This window comes from Aethalodelphis obliquidens, unplaced genomic scaffold (assembly GCF_003676395.1).
Source record: "Aethalodelphis obliquidens isolate GAN/ISIS:26980383/991018 unplaced genomic scaffold, ASM367639v1 scaffold33, whole genome shotgun sequence".
NCBI lineage: Eukaryota > Metazoa > Chordata > Mammalia > Artiodactyla > Delphinidae > Aethalodelphis > Aethalodelphis obliquidens.
Window position 1 is genome coordinate 13,015,060 of NW_020837977.1, and position 22,588 is coordinate 13,037,647.

General features: G+C 43.2%; 1 protein-coding gene across 1 annotated transcript in view; it reads right to left on the minus strand.

The window, feature by feature from the left end:
• The window catches only part of NKAIN3 (sodium/potassium transporting ATPase interacting 3), a 509,268-nt gene extending 496,255 nt beyond the window's left edge, over positions 1 to 13,013 (minus strand). Inside the window, 1 exon segment of the mRNA XM_027128020.1 lies at positions 12,542 to 13,013. Within this exon segment, the coding sequence (XP_026983821.1) occupies positions 12,542 to 12,595 (54 nt within the window). The 5' untranslated portion in view covers positions 12,596 to 13,013.
• Between the last annotated feature and the right edge of the window lie 9,575 nt (positions 13,014 to 22,588).

Sequence of the window (22,588 nt, forward strand, 5' to 3'; positions counted from 1 at the left end):
TTTGGTCTGCATAAACCTTACCTTTCATTCTTTTGTTGCAGGATAAATTGGGGTGCCTCCTGAGAGACTCTAAAAATACATATCCATCATGAGGAAAGCTACCTTCTACAAACAGAAATGGAAGAATAAAGAAGGCTGCTTCAAAGAGTTACACTGCCACTTCTTATTACTTAAGTCACTTGGATCGTAGTTTAAAATCACATTTTATATATAAAGAAACCACCTGCTTAAATAACTACTCTTTCCAACAGGTTTGGCCTGAGCCCAGAGAAACAACTCTCTCTTTTAATCCGGTCTTAAGATAACACACGCAAAAATTTGTTATCCACTTTTCTACATTTCTGATGGCTTAAGCCATATCCTAACATGATTTCAATACACAGCATAATGTCTCCACATTTCAGTTTTCTCATCTGTAATTAGGAAAAATATTAATATCTGGAAGAATGAAACAAGGGAACTGAGGGGGCAATAGGATTTTATTCCATATTGTAACAAGGGAACTTTTTAAAATTCAGAAAATAAATTTTATGAGCCAAATATCTTTTAGTGTGCTCTCAAATAAATCATCTTCTCACAGCCTCCTGCAAGACTGAATATTCAATATTTCAATGTGGGGACAATGGAAAAACTGAAGCTCATGCCAAGCCTGGAAGAACCAGACATGGTGTAAGAGGGTATGTTGGTCTTCCTGCCACTGATTACTTGACATCCCTGTGGAAGGAGCTTTGAGGACCAACAAGTAGGCAAGTGGGGCAGCTGGGCCTGGGCCTAAGTCCTTCTTCCCTCACAGGAATCAAGCAACACCCATTAGGCAGAAAGGACTTTCCTCTCAGTGTGGGATTCTAGAGTCTAGTCAGTCACCTAGAAGTGAAACGATGATCAACTCTGGATCATTTAGTCACAAATCAGTTATCAACTCCAATGTTTAGGGAGGTCCGAAAGCTATTATACAAAGGGAGTTAATACTGGAATTTTTGAAAATAAAAACTTCGCCATTATGTTTATACAATTTTGCAGATGCACTCAAAAGCAATAAATAAAACATTTAGGTTAGAAAATACACTTTCTATTCACGCATTAATTAGTTACATTAAGGGCTTTATAAATCGGCTCCTGTACGTCCAAGGAAGAAAACCTGCTTTCTTCTGATGAAAGGTCCACCCCAGTGACGGCTGGTAAATCACGAGTGACTCGCTCTGAGGAGTGAGAGGAAGGCCTGACTGGAGTTTGCGTATCTTTATGACATGAACACTTCCACCATGATAGATTTTTAGCTACCAATATGATGCCACTGGATGCAGAGTTGGAAGGCGATGCTGAGCAGCGTACTGTTACATAGAATTTCTACCCCACAGACACCATAGATGTAAAAATCACCCCTGGAGCACCAATAACAGTGCAATGCAGTGAAAATAACTAGGAAGGGCTGAGACTGGGATATTTATTACTTTGGATTTTAATATAATTTAAAATGTATGTAACGAATGCTTAATAAAGGCTGTATTTAACATGCGGCTCACAGAATTTCTGGAAACATAGCAGTAAATTCCCCCCGGTTGGTACGAGCTGGCCCTAGTACATCACTGCCTTCATCTGCAGATAAAAGGCAAATGTACAGAAGAGAGAACAGAAATCGAAGCACAAGAAATTCAATTAAAATATAAGGAGGACTTGGCTACTGGTGAAACTGTCCATTCTCGGAGATATTTAAGAATCGACAGCAGGGTCTTCGGTATTGAAGATTCATGCTTTGACCTGCTGTAGTGCTAAAGACGGGTCTAGATCATTTCTTAAAGACCTCTCAAATCTAAGATATGATACGTTTCATAAATTATCATTTGAAAGAGCTCCCTCATCAAGAATTTGTATTTTAAATACAAATTGATAACGAGTCACCATTAACGAGAATTTTGTATTTCCCATTATCTTAATTATGATCCGTCACAGCTAGTTATCATCAGTACAGGAAACGCAACTGGAGAGCAGAGCATTCCACTTTGTACTTTAATTAACAGATTTAACCAATCAACCTCTGTAGCCTGGCGCTTCCCACATGCAAGCACTTATTATACTACATGTGAATCAATACCAAAGTATAACCACGGTCTCTAATGACTGCAATAGAGAGAAACTGTCAGAAATATATTTATGACTTATCATCACATCCATTGAGCTCTCATCTCTTACGAGAATCTGACTGCTACAAACCTATTCCAATACCGCTTGTTAATAAAGGAGCTAGGCCTCTGTATGAAACCATTCTTAACACGAGTACCTGTGGACAGAGTGGAGAGAAGAAACTCAAACATTTAATCCTACTTAATGATTCAGGAATATAATTAATCAGCAAAGCCATTCTAAGGAGTGGTCCTCTAGGCAGAAAAGAAAAAAAAAAAAAAGAAAGAAACCTAGAAAAACAGAACAAGATCGTTAACATTGGCACGATCTTGCCCTCCCTTCATTTAACAAAGGACCATCTAATTCTTGCAATCAGAGCCCTTGCCCCCAGCCCGGCTGCCCAGCGGCCTTCAGCCTCATCTCCCGTCCCAATAGACAGATGCTTCTCCTCCAAATCTAGGAACTGGGGATGCTCTTACAAGAGTCCAACAGAATAGCAATCTGCTAGTCCAAGGATTTCACCTTCCCTAACTCCGTGACTAAGCAAGACTCAAGGATTTCCCCAGATTTTTTTTTTACTATGCCCATCTTAAAATATCTATTCTCCAATCCTCTACCTAGACCTATGTAGAATCTAAAAAAGAGTGGATATATGTATATGTGTAACTGATTCACTTTGCTGTACAGCAGAAACATTGTAAAGCAACTATACTCCAATAAAAATTAATAATAAAAAAGGAATGTTCCATTAAAGGATATTTAGGGCCTATCGCCTATTTTATTTTAGTATCTGCCAAATATATCAAATTAAAAATGTAAATCAGATAGTTTGTGCTATTTGCTTGTTCTACCATTTAACTGGCATTTTGAATACCGATCATTGACAAAGTGTCATCTTTTAGTCTAATGTTTCATTCTGTTGTAAATGCATGAAGATTCACACACATTAACATCAATTAGTGTTAATGGGGACTAAAAGCATGAATTTTTGATGCACCTAAGAAAGAAGGTCCGCTTAACCTTATCAAGTATTTGTCAAATAGTCTCCCTAAAATTGACATTCGAAATGTCTTCAAAATTGTTTGAAAAATCTTTTTCCAAAATTAATGTTAAAATTTCTTTGCAGTGTAACGTAAGTTTTACAAGAAAATCAAAACAAGCAATTAAAAAGATAATCATTTGTGGTTTTCTTTTTAACCTTCTCATTTTTTGTCTAAATTACTATAAATGTTAACTTGCCTATGAATCAGCCTCACCTTCAGAATGACTGATAACATTTATTCTCCTATTCCATAGTATCTCCACAATGATACTAGACACCTAACTTTCAAAATGCAACACTACAAGGCACCCAAGTCTCCAGTCCCGTGCCAGGGTGCCCCTCCCAGCAAGCGGATCAAGTGTTGGATCTCTGCCTAACACACCACACCTGGGTGCCACACACAGCTTATATTAATGCTCTGATCAAATACGCTCTGCTTCTTATCTTCCCAGGTCCCTCCATTGGGCTGGTCATCTGTTTGTTCCATTTTTCTTCCCAGCACTATTGGGGCTTCATTCGCTGGGACCTTGGGAAGAAGGGAAGGTAGATGCTTCTGTGGTTTGGCATCTTGTGGTGAAAGCCCTCAAATTTGCTGTTTTCTGTTCTGATTTTTATCTTTAATGAGTAATTTTTGTTAAGCACTTGAAATCCTGCCTTTGATGCAAAATGTACTTCACCTGATGAAAACATACGCTTAGGAAAACTGTCAAAATATACACAAATATATCTGCTTTATTTTCTGCTCACATATACAAACGTTTGCAAAGAAACTGCAAAGTTTATATTAATATGTCTCTAATGCCAAAATCTTAAGTAATATTAACTCAAAATTTCTTAGGCTTACATTTGAAATTCTTCCTTTATATAATCTGGATAACTGTTCAAATGTTTCCCGGAGACCTAAAGTATACGTTGTAAAATTGGTGAGAGAAAGGTGAAAAAATATGGACAGAGCAGCTCATTTTTTAAAATAGAAAGTCCTATCGAAGTTCTGGGGAGAGAAAGCAATTTATTTTTCAACACCTTATGATCAGGATTATCCTCTTAGAGGGAAAACAAACTAGGCAAAACAAAAATCCACATGGAAGTGACCAGAATGAAAATGATTTTATTAAAACTGGGGACCGTTTTTTAAAAAAATCAATAGCACTTGATATTTTACGAAGAATAAAATAACACGGGCTTCCCTGGTGGCGCAGTGGTTGAGAGTCCGCCTGCCAATGCAAGGGACACGGGTTCGTGCCCCGGTCCGGGAAGATCCCACATGCCGCGGAGCGGCTGGGCCCGTGAGCCATGGCCGCTGAGCCTGCGCATCCGGAGCCTGTGCTCTGCGGCGGGAGAGGCCACAGCAGTGAGAGGCCCGCGTACCGCAAAAACAAAAACCAAGACGTAATAAAATAACACAAGTATATATAAATACTCCCATTTCAGTGAACTTTGTGCATTTCCATTTTCTCAGTTTTACTGCTTTGAGTCCTGGTTTCCACCCTGTTCTCATCTATTTTTATGCTCTCTCTCTCTCTTATTCTTTTTTTTTTTTTTTAAACATCTTTACTGGAGTATTACTGCTTTACAATGTTGTGTTAGTTTCTGCTGTATAACAAAGTGAATCAGCTACACATGTACATATGTCCCCATATCTCCTCCCTCTTGCGTCTTCCTCCCACCCTCCCTATCCCACCCCTCTAGGTGGTCACAAAGCACCGAGCTGATCTCCCTGTATGCTCTCTCTCTTGACTGATCTCCTCCAAGGCTTTAAATACCAGTATTGGACATGGTGCCCAAGTCTGAATATTTGGTCCAAAGTTGTCCTCTGAGTTTCAAGCTCAGATACCTGACAGCTACTTGGCCTTAGGTGTCAGAATCTTAAAGTGTCTCAAACAGAACCCTTGTGTCTCCAAACACTCCTGGCTCCACCTTCACACCCACAACACCCAATTTTCCCACTTTCAGTAAAAAGCACTTCAATTCAAGTCTGTTACACAAAACGTGCGGGTCGACCCCTCAGCAAGTCCTAGGCTTTTACTCCTAAATCATGTCCCAAGTCCATCCCTTCCCCCATCTGTCCTGATTCGAATTCCCGCATGTGTCTGATTCAAATTCTCCCTTGCTCAGAATAACAGAAGAAGATCCCGGCTGCCGTTTCTTCTCTTGTTTCTCTCTAGTCTATTCTCTACTCAGCAATGAGAGTGTTTTGAAACACAAGGCACTGGACGCCAGGACTCTGTTTAAGATGCTCCAGTGGATCCCCATTGCTCTTTGAATGAAGTCCGGTGCCACCGCAGGTGTCCAATGCCATCTCACCGCGTGCACCCCATCTCATGCTGTGCCCTTGCCACACCAGACTCCGGTCACATCTAGAAACGTTCAAGGCTCCTTCAGAACTGGAGGCTTTGCACATTTGGTTTCCTCTCCTTAGAATGGTTCCCCTCCCTCTGCAGGACTGAGAAGTCTTCCTGAGCACCCCAGCGAAGACGACCCCGCCCTACTTCTCTGTGTATATTACACTTTCATCTCCTTCATGGTACTTCATACTTGTAATTAGGTAATCTTTGTTTACAGAGTTATTGGCAGCCCTGCTGCCCTCAGATACAAACTCCAAAAGAGCAGGCCTACATCTGAATAGCTCACACCTGTACACCCAGTGCTTGGGACTCTATGAATAATGGTTGAATGGTGTTGATTATTTCAAGTCCAGGAAGCAAAGAACACAGTAGAGCGAGTGCAGATTCAAATCTGAACCCCGGTTCCAGTCTACCAGCTGGACAGTCTTGGGCATGTCACTGAAACTCTCTACCTCAATTTCTAAATCTCCAAAATGAATGGTTGTGAGAACTACATGATTTCAAAATGCCCGGCACAGGAAAAAAAAAAAAAAAAAACTCAATGAAGTTTAGCTATTCATTTATGCATGAATTTATTCTCCAAGTATTTACTGAGTGCTTACCCTCTGCAGGGTGTAGTGTAAAATTCTGTGAGTAAATCAGTCTTTGCCATTTGTGGACTTGAAATCCAGTAAAAGAAACAGCATGGACACAAAGAGATAAACACAAAGAAAGTTTGCTAAGGGCTGCTGTAAACAAGGAGCACAGACTGAGTGGCTTAAAACACAGAAATTCTATTGTATTACAGTTCTGGAGGCTAGAAGTTTAACATGAAGGTGTTGGCAAGGTTGTTTCCTTCTGAGGGCTTTGAGAGAGAACCTGTTCCATTCCTCTCACCCAGCTTCTGGTGGTTCGCTGGCAACCTCCGGCTTTTCTGGGCTTGCGCAAGTATCACCTGTTCTTCCTGTCACATGGCATTCTTCATGTGTGCATGCCTGTGTCCACATTTCCCTTTTATATAAGGATACTCAACTAATTACACCTGCAATTGTCCTTTTTCCACAGAAGGTCAGGTTCTGAGTTATTGGGGGTTAGGACTTCAACACAAGAATTTGGGGAGAACACAATTCAACCCATAAGACTATAAGAATATAACATTTCTTAAGCAAATCCAATACTCTGTACACTTAAATAACAAGAGAGCTGTAAATGGATTTGGATTTGTAGAAAATTGGCTCATGCAGAATATTGTAATGGTTTCAACACCAATCACGTCATAACTAAAGGCTCATTATTAGCCGAAATTTTAATTTCTCTTTTTCTAAGTTTCGTAAGATGAACCAGAGTATTTAAATATAGAAAAAGAATAGAAACTAAATGATTACAAATTATATTTTTCAGGAGAAGAGAAAAAGCTATTAAAATTAAAAACATCTTAAAACAAAAGCATCAGTACATCTACATAGTAAAATAAATGTATCTGCAGCTACCGCCAGATATCTATAAGTGAGGGGTACCCTTCATAAAACTTTGCTTAAAAACATGTTACCACAACTACACCACCATCATTCAGACCCCTCTCAACACATTTTATCTCAGCATCGTAGTGTCACAGGTGATCACAAGACGGTTTGAATGTGAAGTGGAGAGACAGTTAACTGATTTTCACTGTGAGAAAAAAATTACTAGTTTTATTTCATTTGACAGGATGTTCTTTAAAATAAAAACAGAGTCCATCTAGGTGTTAAGAGCTGCTTGCTTTCTACAAATCCTCTAAAGATTTCTGTTACTGTGGATATGTAAAGTAAGAGTTTGGGATTTTTAGGCCTCATAGGAATATGGTGGTAACCTGTCCATAAAGTGATGCAAGGTGCAATGAATCTCCCCTGGTAATAACCATATCCGGGGACAAAGTTGCCCCTGTGATGTTGAGAAGACATCTGAAGCTCTGTGGGGGCAATCCCTGCCAAGCTAAGTTCAACATTTCACTGAGGCCATTCTGAGAAAGTGGCTCAGAAATGCACGTGGAAGAAATTTTAGACTGAAAAACATGCCATTAAGACTCATTTAGATGTGGCAACCAAAAACAATTTAATAAAAGCATACGATCAAGTGTTTCACACGTATATAATAATAGAATACACATTATTCTGAAACAAGAAAAATCAAAAGTAGCCTCACAAAAATGTGTCTAAAGTTCTTGGATGACTTGATGAATCTGTTACCTGGTGATGAACTGCTTTTTCAGAAAAGATTTACTTTGCACAGTTTTCTACAGGCGTGCACTCATGCTTTTCACATTCTCTCCAAGCTCATTTAGCAGAATTAAGAACGTGAATGTGGCATCTGGGGCAAACACACAAATGTGCTCGAGGGCAGAGGCACAGTAACATGGGAGGTGGCCAGAGCTGTGCAGTGAAGGAAGTAGAAAGAACAGTGAGATTTTGCAAACCAAAGAGCATCCAAATACACTAGCCTCAAAATGGTAAATTCTCCCTAATGATATCCCCAATCTGGGGAGGAGGGAGGTCGGATGAAGTGTGAATGAGATGATAAAAACCTTTCATTTGTTTCTTTAACTTTAAGAAGGAATTAATGGACCATCTTTTAATGGTCCGCACAGTGACTCAGTCATCAGCACGTAGATTCTCTTCAGCAAATGTGTCCTCCGAATACCATTCGCCCTCAACACCCGCACTTATTTGTTGCTTCATAAGCCCCATCTTCCAACAGTTGGTGGGAGCAGAAAAAAACACGAGAGGGAAAATAATAACAGCTGGTTTCAGTGGAAACAACAAGAGATCTGGGAGTCCTACCCAGTGGCATGCTGGAGGAGGCTTACACCAGATCAGAAAGTTAGACTTTTAGGATTTTATGAGCCAGTTGTAAAACACAATCATTATTTTAAAATAAATAATAAAAAACTTTAAATTGTGTTTAAAACAGAGGGACTAAATATTTAAAACACATCCTTTCCTCATTATTTTACTGTCTTCCTTTTTCTATGCTTCTGAGGTTATTTATGCTTATTTTATCTGTATGATGGAAATGCTATGTAATGTTGTACTTCAAATTGGCCAAGGTGGGAGTATTTACACCAAAGAAATTGGCAAATGCTAAAAATCAGGGTGTAACATTGTTTTGTTGATCGTCTAGACTTAAAAAAGTGATGGAAAACTTTTTTCTAGTAATGTGTATTCAACTTAAAATGTGTCATGTCATTATATTGCCAATAGCACAAAAGAATTGAGGCAACCCCCCAAAATGGACAGAAGACCTAAATAGACATTTTTCTAAAGAAGACATATAGATGGCCAATAGGCACATGAAAAGCTGCTCTACATCGCTAATTATCAGAGAAATGCAAATCAAAACCACAACAAAGTATCACCTCACATGGTTCAGAAAGGCCATCATCAAAAAGTCTACAAATAATAAAAGCTGGAAAGGGTGTGGAGAAAAGGGATCCTGCTACACTGTTGGTGGGAATGTAAATTGGTACAGCCGCTATGGAGAACAGTATGGAGGTTCCTTAAAAAAATAATAATAGATTTACCATATGATCCATCAATCCCATTGGTGGGCATATATCCAGAAAAAATGAAAACTCTAATTCGAAAAGATATATGCACCCCAGTGTTCACAGCAGTCCTATTTACAATAGCCAAGACATGGAAGCATCCCAAGTGTCCATCGACAGATGAATGGATAAAGAAGATGTGGCACATATATACAATGGAATACTACTCAGCCATAAAAAGGAATGAAATATTGCCATTTGCAGCAACACGGATGGACCTAGAGATCGTCACACTAAGTGAAGTAAGTCAGACAAATATTATATGATATCACTTATATGTGGAATCTAAAAAAATAATACAAATCAACTTATTTACAAAACAGAAACAGACAGACATAGAAAACAAACTTATGGTTACCAAAGGGGGCGGGGGAGGAGGAGGGATAAATTAGAGGAGTTTGGGATTAACAGATACACACTACTATATATAAAATAGATAAACAGCAAGGATTTACTGTACAGCACAGGGAACTATATTCAATACCTTGTAATAACCTATAATGGAAAAGAATCTGAAGCTGTACACCTGAAACGAACACAGTACTGTAAATCACCTATAGTTAAACTAAAAAAAAAAAAATTGAGGAAATAATTTTCCAGTACTTGAAAACTATTACCCAATTCCGCAAAGAATCTACTCATATGTTGGAGGAGGTCATGGAGAGGACCTGACCTCCAGTTGAACCTCGAGCTGGACCCGGGCAATGAGAGGCTCCCCACTCCCTCCCAGTCTTCGAATATATGTCCTGCCCACCATTCCCTCAGTCGGGCTTGTTTCAAGGATGCAGCCTGTACAGAGCAATGTGTTGTTGAGACCATCTGGACGGTAGACATGACTGAACCCAAAAAGGCCTCTAAATAAACTGAAGATTCTGGCTGCTGTGGGTGGGGGCGGAGAGCAACTCATCTTGCAGCCCTTCCAAGACAAGTGTTGTAAATTCTCCTGCAAATTAACCCTGCCGCCTACCAATCAGGAGTTGCCTGCCTCTTCTGCCCCTCCTTGGCCTCGGGCTATGGGGGGGGAGGGGCAGTCTAGAATTCCACCTGGGTTCAAACCAATATCATGTCATCGATGGAGTGAAGTCACAATACCAACTTCCTGGTTTCACTTTCCTATTCCTCCTCAAAGGAAATAAAAATATTAACCAGCATTTATGTCAGAACTACAGAACCAAGAGTCCATCAAGTTCATCAAACTAAAGAGATCCTGCCAGAATTAATCGGTTATGTAGAATTTACAATAAAGAGTACTGCGTGTTTTATTATTATTATTTGTCAGAGTGACTGCTACACATCCTTATATATATGTAAGATTTATAATGTATTATGTAACAACGTAAAATATACATTTATGTTTTGTTTTGTCCGAGATCCAATTATTAAGCGTTTACCATCACTCGGCTGTCTCTACCATCCAAAACCTATTGATCTGAAGAAGGTGTTTAACTCTACAAGCATCAGCTGCCTCATCTGCAAACTTGTGAAATGGGTGCCTTCCTCAGAGGATAATTTTAGGGGTAAAATAAAATAACGTTCATGCAAAAACCCAGTATGGATCGCAAATGTTAATTACCGTCATCCATTCAGCTGTATGTTTTCTCTCCTAATACGAGCTCCTCTAAGGACTCGCAGGGTTTTCAAAGATGAACAGTGTTTGATCCTTATGCTCAGGCTGCTTACGGTCTAGTAATGTGGAAATCACTAAAATAATGTAAGAGGATGAAATGTGTTCTAACAGAGGAAAAAGCAACCTACCGTGCAATTAAAGGAAAAGAAGGGATTGGTCTTTACCTGGAGCACCAAGGAAGACTCCATAGAGAAGGTGGAATTCTGAGATGAGCTTTGAAGAGTAAGTTGCATTTCTATCAGTTGAGAAGGTGTATGTGGAAAATGCAGGCATTCGAGGCTGACACATGAAACACCAAACACATCACCATCACAAGTATCACAACCTCAGCTAAGGAAATCATAACTGCATTGATAAATCCGCTGCATCAAAAACCCTTCCATGTTACTTCCACAGAAAACAGAAAGGATTCTGCGACTATAGATTATACACTCCAGGGTGCCCATCTACAGTTCTGCATATTCAAAGGTTGACTAAATATTTATTGTCTTCCCAGCTTATAAGCCACGTCCACTTCTGATAACCAAAGTGTAAATTATCCTCTGACCTTCTCTCCTTAATGAAAAAAATTCATGTTCCAGTGAATTTTCAAATTATTTTTCAAGGAAACTCTATAAAATACATCCTATTGTTCAATAAGACAAAAGGGACTGTTCCACAGATTTAAAGAAGTCACTGATTCCAGATCTATAAATATATAAATTATGCACACATTATGTCAACAATGAAGAGCACCTCGGAAGTGCAGGTTTAATGGGAGAGTAAAACACGGAGGAGAAAAGTGAAGCCTTTTAAAACATTCGTGGGTACAAGGACTAACTATTAAATAAAGAGCATTATTTTATCCCTCAGTTAATGAGTCTTGCAAGGGTTGACATGACTTGGTCAAACTCACCGAAAACCTTTTTCCTCTTGCTAGTCAAAATATGCTAGCTAATGTTTATGACTTTAAAAAACAACACTTGGAAGAAAGCTTGACAGAGCATCTACTGAGTCTGTATTAAGTGTAATAAAAGAGCGATGTCTATTAATCTCTCACACACAAGTCTCACACGTAAGGTCTGTGGCCTTGACCTCAAGCGACTATGAAATAGACCACAGGCCCAGTCTAGGTCCCAACAGGACATATGTCAAGATAAGCATTCGCTCCCCACTGAAAGCCCTATCGATCTCCACTCTTCCCATTCCATGCACTTCCTGGCAAGCCACTGCGCCTTCTCTCCCTGATGACAGTTGTCAGTCTGTCGCTGTCTGAACACGCAACATTTCTACAAAATCTAAAGAGAAACTGGAAGGGCAGGGGCTGAAACACTCTGTTTAAAAACACACAGCGCGACCTCCTTCCTGGAGATCCAAGACTCCTCAATCACCCCCTTTCAACCGCAGGAGGGAAGAACCGCCTCTTAACTAAGACTTGGAGCTCGCCCCGTCTCCTCGGACCTGGGCATTCCCACGCACCTTGTTACACAACGTTACTGGAAACCATCCCGAGAAGAGAGAGCCCACAAGCCCCTGTGAAACTTCAGCGGGAGTGCGGAGGTGCTAAAGCCAGCCGGCCAACCCAGGGGCTGGGAAGTCGCTCACTCCCCCGGCGCCCGGGCAGCAGCCCCTGGACCTCGTGGCGACGCCCGGCGGGGGCGCGTGAACCCCCGTGCCCGGGGCCGCGGGGAGACAGCGCCCTCCCGCAGGGCGACCCGGTGAGTGCCCGCGGCGGGGAGGGCAGTGCGAGGGGAGCGGCGGGGAGGGTGGGAGCCGGCGGGAGCGCGGGGCTCGGCCGCCCGCCCGGCGCCCGGAGCTGCGGCTCCGCGGAGGGAGCCGGCGAGGCCGGTCCCGGGGCAGGAACTCACCAGCTGCAGCGCGCAGAGGCCGATGAGCGCACAGCGCCCGGTGCAGCAGCCCATGGTGCCCGCGTTGTCCGAGCGGCGCGCGCCGCCAGAGGTCCGCGTCGTCCGGCGCCGCTGCCTCCGAACTCCTGAGCAGCCCCCGCCCGGCGCTCGCCCGGCCCGGCCCAGGCTCCACCGCCCCGCGGCCGCCGCTCGCAGCTCTCGGGGCCGGGCTCGCGCGCCGCCTTTGTTAGTTTCCCGGGCGGGCAGAGGTCAGGACGGCGAGCACGACCCGAGCGTCTGGCGGGGGTCCCTGCCGCCCGCTGTGCAGGTCTGCTTCTTGGGGAGGGGGGCGGGCCGGGCGGGCGGGGCGGGGGCGGAAGGCAGGCTACAGATGGTGAGTGGGTGGAAGTCTGTTTAGGGGAGGGGAGTGTGTAGGAGGTGGGCGTCTGAAAAGTGGAGAGGGCCGCGTGTGTGCGTGCGTGTGTGTGCGTGTGCGTGTGCGTGTGGCGGGAAGGGATGAATGGAAGGGAGTGCCGGGGGGGAGGGTCGGCCTGTCTTGTTTGGAGTCTGGCGAGGGAGGACGAGGAGGAGAGAATGAGAATGCGAATGAATATGAATGAGCGTGAACAGGGGCGTCTGCGGGTGCTGGAGACCCTCGGCAGCGGGTGGAACTGGGGAGACCCGGGCGGGGCTTTCTCGCTGGGGGCTGTGCTGGGTGTCGGGAAGGTGGTCAAGGCGGGTGCGAAGGAGGGAACCGGGTTCGGCTGAGGTGCCCCGGAGGTGGAGAGGGTGGGAGTGGAGACGGCGTGGTGCCCGTGGGAGACGGGCCCAGAGGCGAGAAGCCGAGGGCGGGCGAGCGCGGCGGAGCGCGGGCCGAGCTCCGAGACGGCGGGCTGCGAGCGCGGGCGCGTCCGCTCGGCCGGCGCTGGGCGCGCGGCTCCGGGATCTCGGGGCCAGGGTCGCCCCTGCCGCTGCGGCCGGCTGCCCGGAGGGCGCCCCTGCCGGAGTCTCAGGGGGGAAGTTGACCGAGTTGGATGGGCGAGAGGCGGGCGATGCTGCGGCGAGGAGGTGCGCCGGCCGGGAGCGCGGGGATGGAGCGGGACGCCGCGAGACCTGGCATAGGTTTTCTCCGCTAAAATGCTGTAGAGATTATCACCAGGCGTGAAAGGAGAGGACGCGTGGCTTTTTCTAGGAATGGAGAATGTTTCCTGGGTGAGGATAAATATGATTTCTCCCTAGAGAGAATGAAATTGTTTGGAAGGGGCTTGGAAATAAGACCTGGTCCCGGATGGTTAAGATCCAGGACAAACTCTCCATGAACCCCAAGGAGGCTCTCTTGCTCTCTCTCACCTAATAGATTAGAGCGGAGGAGTTCTGCGGAGGATTCAGTTTCTTCAGGCTCGGTGTCAGATTTCATGGGCACGTTTGCTGTACCTGGTGGAACAACGCACGGGGCTCGCGCACCTGGAAGGGCAGGAACAAGCCTCCCGGCCAGTTGTCTCAAGAGGTTTTCTGCGGATCTTGGCACTGAAACCCCGTTCTAACCCACTGCGGCCCTCCTGGGTCCTTAGTGGTAGGTTAGTGAGAAAAGGAGAGAGATCTCTGTGTTTTTAAAAATTCACGCCGTGCAGGGAAACTCTACTCAAGGCAATCCTTCACACATTACCGGGAGTTTGGTTTTTATTTGTTTTGAAATTAACTGGCTCTTTCTAAAGCGTTCCTTCAGGACTGAGGTTTACAATTTAAAACAGAGCTCCCAGGAAAATGGTTGCATGATGTCTTTGAAATGCTAGTAGGGACACACGGAATAGTCTGAAGATCTGGGTCAATGAAGGGGTCAAGAACACGAGTTGTTAGATTCCACCTCTGTCCGTTGTCTGGGAGAAGGGGACTAATAGAGGCAGAAGCCTTTTTTCCTTTTTTTTTTTTAAACCCACCTTTAAGACATCAGAGATCATGAGGGCATGCTTCTTTTATGCACAATAAACATAACCGTCACCATTCACGATGAATGAAAACAACAGGAAAAAATAGACCCTGACAAAGAGATAATTTAGCATATAGAAAAAGGACAACACAGAAAGTTCCAGGCCACTGACCCCTCTGAAAGCTGTAGGAGGCAGCTGAAGAGGGAGAGAACATGAACTAGTCTACCTACAACTTCCAGAAATGATCACAGCCTCTTCACGATCAGGGACTGTGATGAATGATGATACTAAACATAATGGCCCTTCTTTCCCTCCACATTTACATATGTTTACCCCAGTATCCTTTTTTCATCGTTTTATTTATTTTTTAGGAAGTACCAAATTTGCAGCGTCCTTGCCAGGCACCAGGCTGAGTACTTTATGTGTATTCATTTATTAAGCCCTCAGAACAGCCTATGAAATGGGTGCTATGAGCATCCCCAGTGCAAAGATGTGGAAATGGGAACAGGGCATCCCACGGCTACTGAATGGACCAAGAGGAACTCAAAGCCAGGTCATGTGACTCAAGAGCTCCTTGATGTACGTGTTCACCATACTGCCTTTAAATCTTAGGATGCGAGTGACACCTGCACTGGCACTAACTGCTCCCCACTGGGAAGCAGGCGTAGTAATTTGCATTTACCCCATCTTCAGAGTCAGTGCCACTCACGTGGTGTGATTCCAGGGAACCAGGAGGGTCCTCCTATACCTTTCCCTTTCCCACTGCCCTCTCTACTGATAGACCCAGATCGGCGTTTCTTCCTTGTACAGCTAAAGACAGTTGAAAAATACATTTGGCTTTGAAAGAGAGGAAGAGGAAAGACTCAGAGATGGAACAGTGCTAGTAATAAGTCTAGAAAGTGTGTGAAACGACCTCTGTTTTTCTCTTCGGTCTCTCATTCCTTTTCTAAATTGAATTCCATCATGAACTAAAAATCGTCCTCCCTTCCTTCTTTGTTTCCTTTCTTTCTCAGTGCTGCCCTCAAATACTTCTTTCTTCTTTTCGTAATTGCTTATTATGTCAAAGGCTATGCTAGCTTTGCCTTGGCAGAGGCCAAGTTTGCAGAGCTGAGTGATATACTACCTCTCCTCCCCCGAAGGCTTGGAGGTGGGAAGGGAAAGCAGAAGGTCAGTGAAGCGGGGCCCACTTGGCACTGAGTGCTGTCACCGAGTGCTGTCACTAAGGGAATCACCTGTCTCTTGGGGAGGGGAGAGGAGAGGAGAAGAGAGTAGACAGGGACTGAGCAATGGAAACAGTGGGGCCCAGGGAGGATTTTGGAAAAGTTATTAACGAAGAAATAATAATCTAAGGATCAACTAATCCAGTGTATGGTTGGTTGCGTCATTCCTCACTGTAGAATCTCAGACAAGTCACTTCGCTTCCCTTCGAGGCCTCATTTTCCTGTGTAAAGTGGGCGTGATGTATGACTTGCCCCATGGGAATAAGCCTGACAGTTCTTCTTCATCCTCCACCTACATGTGTCTTGCTCCCTCACCTCATGTCACATCCATAGAGGCCTTTGCTGACCACGCCATCTGATTTAACACCCCAGTCAGTCTATTGCATTTTCAATCAAAACATTGCTTTGTTTATAATTTCCCATCTCCCCCACTCAAAACAATGCTGTTTCTCTAGTGCTTATAACAATAGTTAAACTCAACATTTGCTGAATTAAAAAAGATAACGTGCACATTTTTAGCATAACACTTTGCGCACAGTATACACACATATATGTAGAATACAGTAAGTATGAAACATATACGTATACACAGGCAGACATACCCTAATGACATCAGAGTCTATGGGTTTTTTTCTTTCTTCTATTTCTCAGTTTCTTGGTAAAATTCCTTTTGAGAAACTCCAGTCCTGTCCCCCTTAAAGTTGAGAGAGAAGCAAAATATCTATGCACAGGAAGAGTGAGATAACTGAGTTAAGAGAGTGTCCCTAGAGACCAGACTCAGAAGTGCAGATGTCTAGATTTCACAGGACTTCAAATACTAAGATTTGAGACACCAGCTTGAAGGAATTAAAGTTCCTCCTTAATTATTTCACTGCTTTTTAAAAAAATTTTTTTTGAAGACTTCCAGGTCTGCATTTTTGTTTGAATGAAATAGTGTGCAGTTTGATCAAGTGTTCTTCTATCTCCATTGAGAAAAGTTCCCAAACGTGCCCCTAAATGTGTGTTTTTTGCCCTGGTGCCTGCTTGATGGGGGGCCCTTCTTGGCACCTTTTTTAAGCAAGAAAATTTAAATCCTCCACACAGCCTCCTGCAACTAGCTTAACTTCATGAATATCTGACAGACATTGTAATGACAGGATGGCTGCTCAGCTGGAGCAAAGATAAGGTTCACCCTGGAGCAAAATGTGGAGACCTACAAGTGGAGTGTGTGAAGCATGGTGGTAAAGGCTGTGGTACATCAGTGTGCTGTCCAATGTCTGCTGAGGCCACAGTCAATTCTAGTTGAACTGATTCACTTGTTATGCATAGCAATGAATGTCCCAGAGTGTTGGGGACACGGGAGAGAGATACTTCTTGCTATTATAAGCACTTTACATCATAGTATTTAAAAGTGACCCCCCCACCAAGGGCTGTTTTATTAGGAGGTAAGGTGAGAAAGAAGTGGAAGATGGATAGGGGATGTAAGAGTGTTTTTAAGGACACCAGAAAGCCTGGAAGATTCGAGAATTACAAAAGGAGAAAGCGAGGACATTTCTTTGGAATATTTTGCTTCAAGAATTATTAGTAATAGCTAGTTTTAAAATCTGAAAGGGATAGCCAAGCACCATCTTTTTAAATTTCTGTTTGGGTTAAAAACTAAGCCTCAATTAATACTTACCTAGCACACACTTTAGTGGTCTAACAGCACTGATCTTGTGGCTACTATTATCATAATTAATATTGCAATGATATGCATGTAGAGGGTTTCTAATATCATGAACTGAGCCACCACTACTGACACCAGGAGTTCAAGCATTTCTCACTCAGTAGTTTATTGCCAAACACTGGCGACCATTGGGGATTTCTATGCAACAAACGCTCCTACACGCCTACTATGTCAGAGCCCTCATTTCAGAGACACAAACACTTCCTTTACTACCATTAAAATCTGCTCCCCTGCCCTCTGCTTTTCTCAAGATTTCAGAAGATCAGATTAGACTCCTCTGCATGGTGGCTTAGCTAGACATCCAACAAAGAACGAGAGAAGGTAGCATGACTGAAAGCAAAAACGAGAACATTAATACAAAGTCAGTGAATCCTGATGCCGCCCAACTCGGCTTTTGTATGTATGTATGTATGTATTATCTATCTATTGATATCTATCTATCTGTCTGTCTATTGGATTACATTGTGTTCAAAGGAAAGCAAAGATCTTTTTTTCTTTTTTCTCTCATTTTTAAACCAAGGATGTTAAAATTTTTATCCATTTCAGCACCATATGTGGAGAGAATATCTCTACAAGATGATGAACCTTTGCAGCAGATTTGCTCACATCTCTCTGGTTCCAGAATCGGTCCTATATTATTATATAATGTTTATCTGACATGGTAACATTAAGGAAGGTATATGGAATCTCTATAATTTACTTTAACACCTTTTTTTTGTAAGTCTAGTAATACTTAAAAATAAGTAGTTAAAAGTAAGAAACAATCATATAAAATATGCTACACATGTAACAGCAGGCATATGCAATACTGAACAGTAGCCCATCAGAAACGTAAAACCTAATATAAAGTGCACTAGCTCAGGCTAATATGAAGCAAACTTTTTTTTTTTTTTTTTTGCGGTACGCAGGCTTCTCACTGTTGTGACCTCTCCCGTTGCGGAGCACAGGCTCCGGACGTGCAGGTTCAGCGGCCGTGGCTCACGGGCCCAGCCGCTCCGCAGCATGTGGGATCTTCCCGGACTGGGGCACGAACCCGCGTCCCCTGCATCGGCAGGCAGACTCTCAACCACTGCGCCACCAGGGAAGCCCAAGCAAACTATGTTTTAGGTGTATATAAATGATGGATTTTTTACTTTGTCCATGGTATTATAATATGCATATATGGTCCCCCCAAAATATACCAATGTGCATAAATATACATTTGTTTTCATTTTAAAATCAGTGATTCAATTATTTCAAATCACAATGAACCTGCTGCTGCTTATTCCCATGCATTTTTATTCAAGAAATCTAGAGAATTTTTAAAAACCATTAAAGACAATACAATCGTATAATTTCCCTTTATATTTTTGAATGGGAAAATAAGAAAATGAAATTGATAGTAGAGAAAATGAGTAGTCCTTTGTAAAATCACTGTGATATTCCCAGGCAGTCTTGAAAATTTGAAGTGGCATTCCGGGCCAAATGGCATAGATTCCCTTTGCATTTACTAGATCCCTAAGTGCCCTCAGTAAGGCTATGGTCTCACCTGAAAGAGTTACAACTCACTACATTATACATTGTATTAAATAGTGTCCTTTGACCTCTTAGGTTTGCCTGGTATGTTTTCCATAGTGGGCTTAACAGAGCAGTGGTAAGGAACTGATAGATTTTGAATACAGTTGTAAATATAGCTCAGTTTTGAATATGTTATATATAAAAATAAGTTGATTAAAATAAAAATTAATTAAGGCACAGAAATCTATTCTTGGTTTTAATCAATCCTGAGTACCTGCAAACAGGTCCTCAGGTGTGTAGGCAAATCAGTGGTGCTGGGACAGAGTGGGAAATGCACAAAAGCAATTTTCCCAAGAAGCACATCCAGTCTAGAAAAAGTCTTGTTAAGATGGCATCCAACAGCGGTTCGTAGTAGATGCTCTGGCTGTCCCACCGCATCCCTCTGTCCTTACCATTTCGGTGCACACGGGTCCAGCTCCTCCCGGCAGTGCCTGGATTTCACATGCAGGGCAGGCTGCGGCTCCAGAGAATTTCCACCTCCTGATTGATAGAAGTTGGAAGAGAAATACTTCAGCTGCCTCGACACTTGGCAAAGATAAGTCAAAGGTGCATATTCTGTATCATTTCCCCAGCTTCCGTGGCCCTCAGGGGTAATTTGTTTCATAATTTACTGGGTTGGCCAAAATACTCGTTTGGGTTTTTCTGTAACATCCTATGGAAAAACCCAGACAAACTTTTTGGCCAACTCAATACCTTTTATTGGCTCTTCCCCTTCTCGGTTTCACGTCCACACTCCGCTTCCGTGGTTTCCAGGGATCATCTCGCAAACAAACTGCTTGCATTTGAATTTTCATCTAAGGGTCTGTTTCCATAAAAGCCCAAAGTAAGACATGGTTACACTCACCTGGTGTCCCATCCTTGGCACCGGTACCTTGACTAAGTTATCAGTAGGATGCAACCTGGATTTTATACATGAAAACGACTTAAAGTGATTCTTTAAATCCATTTTATAAAAATCATAAAAAGATGAGCAGGTAATGACTTATCCCACAGCATAAGTGGGATGCATACAGTTCATGATCGCTAACCCAAACATCACAATATACTACGTACAAGAAATTTTACACAGTGGGATGCTGACATGAATTTCCCATTTCTTCCTCACTAAGGATCTGAGTCACTCTTAGCAAGAGGTGACAAAAAGAACTAACTCTGTTTTGCTCATGCCTGTATTTCTCTTCCAACATTGATGGGTTCTGCCCAGCTACTTCTAGATAATGATGATCTCCAAGGAAGTAATCTTGCCCTCGCAACAAAACTCTTATTCTAATTATATGCTAATTATTCTCAGTCTCTGCCTGTGTGCAGCTCAACATCTGTTTTCAGTACAAAGTTACCAACTCTTACATTCAGAAAAAGTCACTTCTGGCAAGGGTTACTCCTGGGTGCCTCTCATCGGTCCCTTACACCTCCTTCCTTTCTCCATTTGGCAAAGCTCAGTTCTCTGTGAGCCCTCATTTCGAAGAGGAAAGGTGAGCCTTTATGTTTCTACTCCTTTTGGCAGAAAGAACAACTTCCAGATGGTGTCATACTCTGAAATGGAAGCAGAAAAATACACCTGTGATACTTGCTGTCGCTTTAGCTCAGAGGTTTTACTGCTTTACTGTTTAATTCCAGTCATGTGATGACACACTGATTAATGAGTTGGGTTTTGTTTCTTAAGTCTCGTTGGAGAAAAGGCATATCCAAGGTTGAAAGATGGAGAAAGAGGCCCATCTCAGCGACAGTTAAGCTTGAACCTTTGGGAATACACGTCAAAGCCCATTAGAAATAAAAAAGCTACGAGAAGAACACACTGTCATGCTGCTTCTGCCATAAATGCATCCTATAAATGATTGCTCTGAGCAGACAGTCTCTGTAGCGTGAACCAACCCTTCAACTGGGCATCACTGCATGTTAACATTAATGCTTTGCCCAGATTTATAGTGCTAAAGTGCTGTTATATCTTTTAATGCATTTGGTTCTCAAACTAACCACAGACGTATCTAGAATAAGGAAGTAACACAGCGAGTCAGTGACTGTTAACCTCTTTTTCTGCCTCGTAGCCATCGTTTACCATCAGTAAAACACATTATCTCTGTTAGTTAAGGCAAATAGTGTTAGCCGCTGTAACAAACAAATCCTAAATCTTGGTGGCTTTAGACAATAAAACTTTCTCTCTCCCTCACACAAATGTTGTTGTTGTTTTTAATATATTTATTTATTTATTCTTGGCTGCGTTGGGTCTTTGTTGCTGTGCACGGGGTCCCTCTAGCTGCGGCGAGCGAGGGCTACTCTTCGCTGCGGTGTGTGGGCTTCTCATTGCGGTGGCCTCTCCTGCTGCAGAGCACAGGCTCCAGGCATGCGGGCCTCAGTAGTTGTGGCTCGCAGGCTCTGGAGCATAGGCTCAGTAGTTGTGGCGCACGAGCTCAGTTGCTCCACGGCATGTGGGATCTTCCTAGACCAGGGCTCGAACCCACGTCCCCTGCATTGGCAGGCGGATTCTTAACCATGGCACCGCTAGTCAATGCGGAAGACTTTCCATGTGATTGTCCAGTGACTCAGCTTCTTCCATCTTTTGGCTTCACCCTCCTCCCGTTCAGCTGATTGAAGGGGAAAGAGTGAGAGAGGGGAGGTTTGCTTGTGGAAGGTTTTTAAGGACCAGACCTGGAAAGGAATACACAGCATTTCTGGGCTTATTCTTTGGCCAGTACTCAGCCACATGGCCATATCCAAGTTCAAGGGAGGCTGGCAAAGGTAATCTAGCTCTGGGACCACGAGGAGAAAGAAGTAGGATTATGGAGAACACATAGCCAGATATAATATGCTGCTTCTAAGTTCCTCATTTTGTCCTGTAACCTCCTCCACTAGAGTACTCCCTCCCCTTCATGCACTTCCCTTCTCTAGAAAACGTTCACCCGTCACGGTCGCTGAGCTCAGACGTTGCCTCCTCTGAGAATCCTTCCCTGATGGGCTCGTGCCCATGCTCAATTTGTATAAGGTACCCCTTTTCTTGTTCCCTTTCCATCTTAATTATCCATTATTACTGAATTACATGAGCTCTATTTCCTCTTCTGTCTTTGGACAGTGTGTATTAGTGACAATACATGCTTGCTGAGTTACTGAAAGAATGAAGCCCATTATTTCCCTTATATTCTCTAATGGCACCAGAATAGCAATCCTCCAACACATACAGGACTGACTTCATAAGGGTCACCTGTAGCGTTTGTCACACCTAGTCCCTCAGCACCAACCCTCAAATGCTCCTCCCCCCGCCCTGCTCCCTTGGGCAGAGTATATATCAAGCTCACTCATGACTTGAGGCACCGCATGACGTGGTCATGTGACTTGCTCTGACCAATGGAATGTGGGCAGAAGTAAAGGTGAGTCTGTTCACAACAGCTGAGCCACAACCCACTCACACAACTGTAAGCAAGAAAGCACTGTAAGCCTCTGAGCTTTTTAGCAGTGTTTGTTGTACAGCATTACAAAAGCAAATGGTAACTCTCTCACCCTGATCGTTTTTTAATAATGGATCAGGGTGGTGCCTAGAAATCTGTATTTTAAAAGCCCCCAAGGTGCTCAGGCAGCCATGTTTGAAACTATTGTACACACTAGTCTCCTACTTAACAGCAGAAAAACCTAATATTAAGCCCATGAAGCAGGTCATCTCTTAAGA